At 36.3% G+C, this 10,085-nt stretch overlaps 1 protein-coding gene across 2 annotated transcripts; it reads right to left on the reverse strand.

The window, feature by feature from the left end:
- Positions 1-2,230: 2,230 nt before the first annotated feature.
- Positions 2,231-8,531, reverse strand: LOC126596942 (uncharacterized). Of its 2 annotated transcripts, none has more exons than XM_050263654.1 (11): positions 8,271-8,531; positions 7,415-7,734; positions 7,136-7,231; positions 6,476-7,032; positions 5,118-5,726; positions 4,681-4,835; positions 3,967-4,181; positions 3,749-3,882; positions 3,325-3,659; positions 3,140-3,243; positions 2,231-2,645 (listed from the first exon to the last, which is right to left on the reverse strand). In XM_050263654.1, the coding sequence occupies exons 2-11, from the start codon at positions 7,722-7,724 to the stop codon at positions 2,575-2,577; spliced, it is 2,586 nt and encodes an 861-aa protein (XP_050119611.1). In that variant the 5' UTR covers positions 7,725-7,734; positions 8,271-8,531; the 3' UTR covers positions 2,231-2,574. The 2 variants fall into 2 exon arrangements, with proteins under 2 accessions (XP_050119611.1, XP_050119612.1); XM_050263655.1 differs by having other exon boundaries at positions 7,136-7,213; positions 8,271-8,530.
- Between the last annotated feature and the right edge of the window lie 1,554 nt (positions 8,532-10,085).

Below are 10,085 nucleotides of genomic sequence, written 5' to 3' on the forward strand. Positions count from 1 at the left end.
GGTGAGAGAGGGATGGTCAATTATTGAATAGATGTAGATAATGCGATAAAACCCATAAACAAAAAAAGGTAATGGCAGGCATTATCTTGTTGTTCGATTGAGAGAGAAATGAGTTCATATTGGAAAAAAGGAGATTGTAAAAATCACTAGTAATCAAGAATTATAAGTGATCTAACTAGTATATGCTTTTACTTTAAAAAAAAAATTTAAAAAAAATGCAAAAAGCGTGCAAAAAACAAAAATATTTCGTGTCTAAATTTATGATTGTTGATGAAAATAAAGATATTTTGGCTATTGATGCCAAACCCAAGCCATCATGGATAGAGGAGTTTAAATCTTCTGCAATTAAAATTTTGTGGTCTATTTGTGTCTTGTCTACTTGAATGACACGTATTCTTTTGGCTTTATTTATCTTTAGTTTGTTATTTTTTTTTAGGGGTGTGATATACACACACCCCTTTTTACTTCTCTCACATATTTTTAGTTTTCGTCCGTCGGATCAGAGGGATTGAAGAAGATCAACGGACATAAATTAACAAGAGGTGTGTGAGAAGTAAAAATGGATGTGTGGATAGCACACCCCTTTTTTATTGAGAAGATAAGTTCAAGAGTTAATACTTTTAAACGAATATTAAATGAATTGTCAGGTGTCAGCGAATGATAAGTTATAAAGATGTCGAATTTTGGGTGCAGAAGATTTGATCTCGGCTAGGAGAAGTACTGAGAGCTAAATTAAAAGGAGGATAAGATTAAGATTAAGATTAAGATTAAGGTATTGACATTATTAGTTTGTTTATTAGTTTTAAGAAATGTGAGTTGAGATTAAGGTCTTAGCGTGCAACGCAAAGATTGACTTCCAACTTCCAATATGCTTATTATTCTTCTTCTTTTTTTATCCAATAAGAATGTTGTGCCTGCATTTTTTTTTAATGTTCAATGATTATTTTAATTTTAAATTAATAAAAATAAAAACGAGAAAATGTGACAAAAAATAAGAGTGTGAAAGTTACTCGTTTTCGTAGAAAACAAAATATCTTTCCTCTAAACTTGTCACTCTTGACTACCAAAAATGGAGAAGAAAACAAACTTTTTACTACATAGTAACTGAATCCAAAAATAGAGTTTGGAACAGTAAGAAGCACATGGGTATACCTAATTATACCAACACCAAGTTTGACATGAATATAATCACATGTATGAATTGCCGACTTCGTTCCTGAATTATCACCTGAATAAAAATTAGTTCTAAAACTATTTTTTTCGGAGAAGCGAGTCCTTAAACTAATAAAAATTTGCCAATTATATCTGTAACATTAGATTTGAAGCTATTTTATTCAATTTTCCTTCCACATAAGCCACATGACGCATTTTACAAAGTAATAACATTATTTTCTCGCTTATAAACCCTTAAAGTTGCATATAAGTTGACGAAAAAAAAAGGATAAAATAATTATGAATATAATAATAGTGATAAAATTAGTAGTTTTTAATGAATTTATGATATTATTTTATAAAAAAAAAAAGAATTTAAGAACTTAAATTTCAATGAAGTAATAACTAAGCGACTAAATCAAAAGTTCACTCTAATTACAATTTTTTTTTTTTTTGGAAACATTACATTTTACAACTTAATTTCATATGATTATTACCCAATGTTAAATGATGATTGAGATTTGGGGGAGTAGGCCAACCTGTCCTGTATCATGCCATAAGGTTAAGGGATCAAAGTTGAATACCACGACTCTGTCAATATCATCTGCCTGGATTTTCAGAAATTGCCATTATTTATTTTGTTTTTCAAATTTTAGTATGAATGTCAATGGTCGTACATAAAAAAAATTAAAAAAATATCTTATTTTATACATCTATATATTTATTTATTTTGTTGAAATCACGAGTCTCAACCTCTAAACAAGACTTTTACTGGGTGTGCTACTGCGACAATATAAATAACGCACTGTGTTTGAAAAATTAAAACAAATAACATTCCGTCATTAGTTTAATATACTGTATAGTCACGTAGCGGGTGCACGTAAGGCCCTCGTGAAAATGTTGCGAGAGGCATCGCATCATATGGTGGGGAAATTTTTCATACAATTGGTTGGAAATTTTGTTTTCAGTTTCCAAACAATTGTACTATTACACGTGATGTATCCGGCCGTGATCCAGAGAGACTGAAAAAGTTGAACAAAAAAATTGAACGAAAATAATGAGCCAATATTACCACGTATAAAACTAAATGAAAAGCTCTATAATTTTTTCCTGTATAAAATGATTACATCTCTCACACAAGTAAGATTCGTCTACAGAGAATAGAGGCCTCCCATCGAAGGGATATTTTGTAACAATCCCTAACCTCTCCCAAACCACCATTTACAACACACACACACGGGGAAATTGTATTTATAGAACGATTGACATGAGAATCTCGACTGAACAAAGCAAACGGAAACCCCGGTGCGGTACCTGTTGCCAAGAGCCTGATGCTGGATGACTACACATGCGACGGCTCAAAATTCTTCCACGGCTCGGGTTAAAATGGGAGGATGAAATGCATGCTGCACTGTATGTTTCCTAAAGAATCCCCGTGGAAATGCTGGAAGTCGCATTAATCTTCAGTGAGTACTCGGGTATGTAGGTAACACCTGTCGTGCAAGAAAATGATACTCGATCAGAACAACATATGCATCGGTTGGAGGTTCGCACTTAAGTAAGGATAACCCTCAGGTATGATTGGAATATTGTGTTGAGGGAGGAACCAGAGAGAAAGCAGAAAACCAGCCAAATTGCCTTCTGGATACTGATTCGTTATTGATTAAATTAACCGCCAGATACTTGTGCCCAATTTTTTTCCTGATGCTCCATCGTTAAGCAGTCAAACTAGCGGACCTAGAATCCATGAGAATACACCTATACAAGTGCTATTTATCTTCTTTTCAGACCTATGAATAACAATGGTCTTTTAACACTCAAGGCGGGAAAAATTTGAACAGTAGGACTGTAGAATACTCCCCCTAAGCATCAACTAATCATCCTAGCGTAGCACTTAATTTTGCTAGACATGAAAATGCATAAACCACTCATTCTTCCGACAGTGATGCATGGGAAACAAAAATGGTAGAAATAATGAGATGTTTACCTTTTTCCTTGACATCAATTTGCAGAGTGTCCAGTGTAATTATACCATCCGTCAATGGAAGTAGCTCAAGCTTGATGGTTGCCATAGATTGAGATGGGACACACCTGATGTGACCATAGAAAATTATAATAACTGAAATATCAATGAATATGAAACGAAAAGAAGATAAGAAAATGGAGCATTACCCTAGTGGAACTCTACTCTGAAGCCACAGATGTGTACAACACAGACCAGTGCTTGGAATGGCATCAGACAATGGAGAAGTCTGTTCGCTAAAAGAAGCTGGCGAAACTCCACCTTTAACATTTTGTTTCTGATTGTCCGAAAGGAGTGGTGAGCTTAGCCTCTGTATTGTAGGACTTTTTCCTGTATACTCAGGAAAACTTAAAAATGGACTCATTGGTGAAGCACGGGAAGAATTCAAGGAGACCACTGAAGGAGGGGAAGTGAATGAAGCTGGAGCAAGAACTGTTAGATTTAGATCTTCTGACATTAGATTTGAAACCTGGAGAGTCAAGACCTGCAAAATTGAAAAGTTGAATGAACCTAATACAACGTGAAAAAAGGAAATCCCCCAAAGACACATTTGAGCTACTAAGTATTTGAAACCTGAACAGGAAGCTGAGAGACTCCTCCGTTGGGTGCACTAGATTGTCCGGACATTTCAGATGCAACAGAGATCATAAGATCCCTTGAAACACGCGGACACCAACTTGTTGGCTGTTTGAAAAATAATCTTGACCCTGCAGATGTAACATAAAAGGAGAAGAATTAGAAATTAAAACTTAGGTCCTCCAAATATGGAACACTGAGAGATATATAATTACCAGTGTAGTTGCACCGACATGATACCATAATTGCGTACTGATCAGCAGTTGAAGCACTCTTCTTTCCTTCAACAGTCTTGGGCGGCAGACGCAAGCTTGGTGCTGCATTTCCAGCCTGTAGTTGTGATGAGTGATTTCTTCTATCACCACCAGCCTTGAAATTCTTCCACAAGGATGTTGCTGGTTTAAGAATAAAGGAATGCTCTTCACCTCTCCTGCCATGAGAAACTTTAATGAGAAGAGAACAAATAAACTTGGGATTCCAAAAGCTATACATCTTTCTTCAAAAAATGTGTGATGTAACATATGAGTTTCAAATTCTAAAGATATGAAGCTCCAACTTTATTCCAGAATGATGGTGCCCTTTTTCTATGTCACTAAGTTTGCATTTGCTGTATCAAACCTGGTATCAGAGTAGCCAGAGGTTGTTTTATCAAACTAGATGCAAGTCTTTTTTTTTTCTTCCCTTTTTCTCAGGCATCTAAGCTCTTTCTAAGTTCAAGAGAATTTGCCAACTGTTATACATGCAAAGGAATTTCTTCTATGTGAACATATAGTACTAGGGATTTCGCCCGACCAATATAATTTTCTAATCCTAGACATTAATGTGATCAAGAAAGGCACAATCACAATGAAAAAATGAAGTTTTTGTATTAAGGAAAACTACAGTATGAAATGAAAACCAAATTGAGATACCAAAGACATAACAACAACCTGAGGGCAAGATTTGGCAAACTGTGATCATTTCCTGCTTCAATACATGCAATTGGTAATGATAAGGATTGTCCACCTTTCGAAGCCTCCTCAAAAACAATTGTTATAGCATCAATATACACCACAATATTTGGTGCATGTGCTGGAGAAACATTCTGCACAACAAAAGGGTAGCTTAATAGGAATGTGAGACGAAGCCTAGTAAACATGTCATTCCTAACAAAGTGTTAGACATTATAAAAAAATAAGGCAAAAACAAGTATTAACCCATGTTCTGAAGAAATATTCTGCAAAACAAAATGATAACTTAATAGGAATGTGAAACAAAGCATACAAACATGTCATTTCGAACAAGCGTGATTAGATATTATCAAAATCCAGGAGGAAAAAAAAACATATTTAACAAACACCTCGATCTAGTCAATCATTGCTCACACCTTTATCTGGACACAAAGAAGGTCATCTGTATTGCAGTCAGCAGCAAAAGAATGGATTTCTACCGGTTGTATGATTTCAAGTTTTCTCCTCCATCTTCTTCCAGGTATATAGATTCCCTCCAATCCACAACGAACAGAAAATCTTTCTCGCTCCAATGACACGCCTCGAAAAGATAAAAGCCCCTCGCCACCAGTTTTTTGATTCTTCAAGAACTTCTGAGATGAATACTGATCCCAGTCTTCAAGATCAAAGCTTGGCTTAGAACTTGCAGCTTTAATAGGTCCCGGTGGTGGTGTAGTATTTTGTGGTAATGATGACATGGAGTAACTTCTAAAATGGGATAAGAGTTGAGAACCAGATTTTTGAGATGTGCTACCAATTGCTGAATTGGAAGTTAAAGGAGGAGATAAAGGTTGAGCAGGAGGTGGAAGGGTGTTATCCAAAGGAAGCAACCATTTCAACAATTCTCCACATGGGTCCTGATTTGCATCAACTAAGCTGTCCTGAGTCTGAGCAAACAAACTTCTCTCACGATATTTCTCAAACTGAAGAATCTCAATAACAGGGTCATTCAAAAAATCTACACCAACATTCACTTGTAAAAGAACCTGCATCCTTCCAAACAAGAAAATGGAATGAGAATAAGTGATCTGAACAACTGCTTACACTAGCCATGAATGTGAGAGGAAAAAGAAAATATAGAATATTTTAAAATGGAAGGGTCATGAATTTGTTATCAGAGTTACACGACTCTTACTTATTTTAGTACCAAAAAAGACCCACCAGGGCTTTTCTCCTGTTGAACCTTGCAGGAAGCTTAAAAACTAAAGCTGCATGAATATGGTGGAAATTCTACTCTAAACTTTCAGCTAACAAATGAGGACCAACAAACCAGCAAAAAGCGTACATGGGTTCTTCAATGTATACCTAAAAACCTGCTAAACATACCTCTCTATTATTCTATTAACAATTTTTGTTTTCCTACAGTAACCTGAAAACAAAATTATTGGAATACAAGCACAGAATAACATAAACCTAAAAAGAATTCCGGTGGTAGAGTCATTGCCAGTGAGCCATGGTCAACCTAAGAAAACGATAGATAAAATTATGAGACGATTATAGGGGGTTAAGTGTGAAGACTAGCTGGATGGGTAAGCAAAACCTTTGGTGCAGATAGAAGCTCACCACTTTTTCACCCTATAAACAATGTCCCAATATCTTTTAGATATTTTGTTTCTCAAGCGGGTTGAAGTACGATATGAATATACATATGGTGTGTGTGCGTGTGCACGAGCATGTATACAACACAAAATATGTATGTATACAATGAATAACCTACAAGCTTCATTACACATACCACTATGTCACCATTAGAAAGAGAGCAACACTTGACATTATTTCTTGCTACGCCTCCAGATACATTGGGATCAAAATTCCCTTTATCAATAATGGCATTTACTGCAGTTTTCTGGGTTCCATTTTCCATGTACTCTTGACCATCCGCCTCAACGGATTCTGAAGACTTCTTAGAAGTACTTTTTTTTGCCCAAAGTGCCTCACTTGACTCTGCAATCCTAACAAAAAAATGAGACCTTTCGAATCTTTGCAATAAAATTTCAGTCTGTCTTTTGTGATCCTCCATTCTGAGAAGAGATTCACTAGCAGAAACATCCTTTTGTGAATCAGTCCCCTCTTTTGAAAGGGTTTCACCATTTTGATCGGCATCTTGACTGTTAGGACTCATATCTCCTTTTCCCAACAATGTACCATTGCTATCTTCCACATTTCGATTTTGTTTCTTTGGACTTAGTCTTATGCCATTTTTATTCATGACTGCAGCCAATTTAAAGGGAGTAATAATTTCTGTGTCCTGCTTACATGCTGACAAGCATGCAAGGATGTGAACTTGTTCACCTGGATTAAAAATTAGATTTCAGGTCCTAATAAAGGATGAATCCTCCATGTGAAGAATAAAATGCATGTCAAAACCAAAAGAGTCGGGAGATTGAAGAACTACCAGGGAAAACAAAGGAGCGGTCCAGAGGGCGTAATAACTGTATATCTGGTGCATCATTCCAATTATCAGGGAGTTCTTCTGCAAGAGCAAAACAAGCTTTAGACATATTAGTTTATAATCACCATGATAGAATTACGCATTTAATACATAATATAAACACTCAGTCAACTATATATGTGTATATCATAACTCAGTTTATGTGCACACCTATAAGAGCACATGCAGTCCGACACTATGCAAATTATCAGAACATAGTTGAGTGTAATGGAAAGCACTTACTGTATGGAATGGCAATCCATCCCTCCTCATCAGAGACATCATAATGCTTTGCTATGATAGAGGTTTCCTTCTGTGCACCAATTCCATTTTCACCACTAGATTCACTTTCTGCAGCATTATCTTCGGTTGTGGAATACTGTGGATATGAATCTTCAGCAATTAGACCCTCCAAGGTTGTTGCTGATTTTGGGGTAGGATACGTCTCTGCAGGTGGTTCGTGGACAGGAGGCACAGGCGGTACAGACAGAACAGATGGCTGTTCTGCCGTCACACGCTGTACATGGTGAGTAGATCGCATAAGAAAATTCATTGTCCCACCACTGCAAAATCCATAAATGTTGTCAGTCAAACGAAACAGGGGTTACGTTAAACAGGCGAATGTGTATGTATGTATAGCTTGAACATGTGAACCCATGCCGATAAGACTGGTAAGAACTCTCATTGAAACGGGACTTAAAGTGCCTAGCAAGAGAAATTCACGCCCGAAAATTCTCCATCACCTTCCCAAACACTTTTCCCATACACCCGAATTTTCGACACACGCAATCAAATGCCAATGGAAAGCCATCCAAATCAGAGGCTTTTACCACACTACAACAATGGCCCTTGATCAAACAGTTCAAATACTCTAAATCTCAAATCACGATTCTTGAATCATGGAATATGTATAACAAAAAAAAAGCTCTAAAATCTTCACAACCCATTACGAAATCTATACTGCTATTTCTGGTTCCCTGGATTCGGCATTGGAATTGAATTTCGAGACTGACCTTCCAATGCCGAATCCAGCAGCAAATGGCAGAGAATTCAAAGTCTAAATTCTATTTAGCTGTTCATCAGAACCAAATATACTGACCTGAGATCGAGTCCTCCGTCGAACCTCGGCGGTGATCGCAATCCCGGAAAGTTTCGAAGCTGAAAACCCTAATTGTTCGATTCCGGTGCTTCTCTACCTGCAATGTCCGAATCGTAAGCTCCGGAAGTTAAACGACGGTGATGCGACGGTGGAGTGCGATCAGAGTTCAGATGGGACAGTATGCGAGCTCTGATTGTAGACTACCGGGTTCGAATTCACCACTGCGGTGCCACCATAACCGTCACTGTAAAATGAAGAAAATAGTTTGTTGGTTTTTTGGTCGGAAACTTTCAAAATCATGAAGCCCAAAAGAGAAGGAAACTACCAAAATCGGCCCAAACGAATTGGGCCCAAATTGCAGATTTTCCTTTTCTCTTTTTTTTTTTGGTAAATAAATATTTAAAATTATTCTAATCTCTCTTTTTCTTTTCATTTTTTGGGTAAATCAATGAAGCCGGTGCTTCTCTCTTGTTCTTTGTCATCTCATTCGATAAGCCATTAAGAGCTAGTTTAAGATTGTTATGCTGCGAAAAAAAGAAAAAATGTTTTCAGAAGCAGGAGGAGCTGTTTTTGTTTTCTACTATTTTGGATCCATAATTTTGAGAAAAAAAAATTTTAATTTACTAAACACAATTTTTACCTCAAATTTAAAAAAAAAAAACTGTTTTTTTTTTAATTTTATATTCAACAGTACTAAACTAGCCCCAAAGGAACTACACATGATGACGAGAATTGAATAAGTATGATTAGAGTCTATCACTGTATTTTCGAACTCAAAACCCAATTTTGTTTTGTTAACCCAACTTGGTTTGACAATGACTACTATAACCCACAGAAATTAGTTAAAACAAGTCTGATTAAGATGTGTAATAATAAATGGTTTGGATCAAATAATTGGAGTGAAGTCGAAGCTGGAAGCTGGAAGCTGGGGTGGTCCACGTGTGCAAATATGAGTGGTTCCATTGTAAGCCAAACCGAAGGCGGGTTAGTTGAAACCGATGGTGGCGTGTGTCGGTGTGTGGGATGAGGATCGCCGACGTCCCCCACCACAACGCCCCCACAACAATGACAAAGGAAAGTTCCTTATGGTCATTTTTCCCACAATTACCATGCATTTCTCTCTATTTTTTTTTTTTTAAGTACAAGTAAGTTGCTTTCTCGATTGCTTTAGGAAAAAATTGTCACTCTAATGGAACATGCAAGCAAAGTAACAAAAATTATTTTATTATTTACTTATTATCCTTTGACGAAAAGTGTTGGAATTTAAACATCCTTGACAGTGGTATGCTATTAAAGTTCAAGGAATTTTTTTATAGGATTGCAATAAGGCCAACAACGCTTTTTGGCACGAAATGTTGGGCGGTCAAGTATCAACACGTGCATAAACTAAGTGTATGAGAGATGAGAATGTTTCGTTGAATATGTAGGCGTACGAGAAATGATAAGATTAAGAAACAATGATATCTTAGGTAAAGTAGGAGTTGCTCCAATTGAAGATAAGATGAAAGAAAGTCGATTAAGATGATTTGAATATATAAACAAAATACCTACAAATGCTCCGGTTAGAACTGTAGTTAAGAAATGGAAGTTCTAAGTTAAAACCGAGTTAAATTAATACAATGAGAAGCAAAGTTTGTATTTTTTTTCGTACAAAGGATAAGGGGTATGATATTCATACAACTCATTTTACTTCACACATACCCCTTGATAATTTTTTTCCGTTGATCTTTTTGAATTCATCTGATCCAACGATCGAAAATTAAAAAGGTGTGTGAGAAGTAAAATATGATGTGTGGATATCACAACCCAAGGATA

Source organism: Malus sylvestris, chromosome 13, assembly GCF_916048215.2.
Source record: "Malus sylvestris chromosome 13, drMalSylv7.2, whole genome shotgun sequence".
NCBI classification, from domain to species: domain Eukaryota; kingdom Viridiplantae; phylum Streptophyta; class Magnoliopsida; order Rosales; family Rosaceae; genus Malus; species Malus sylvestris.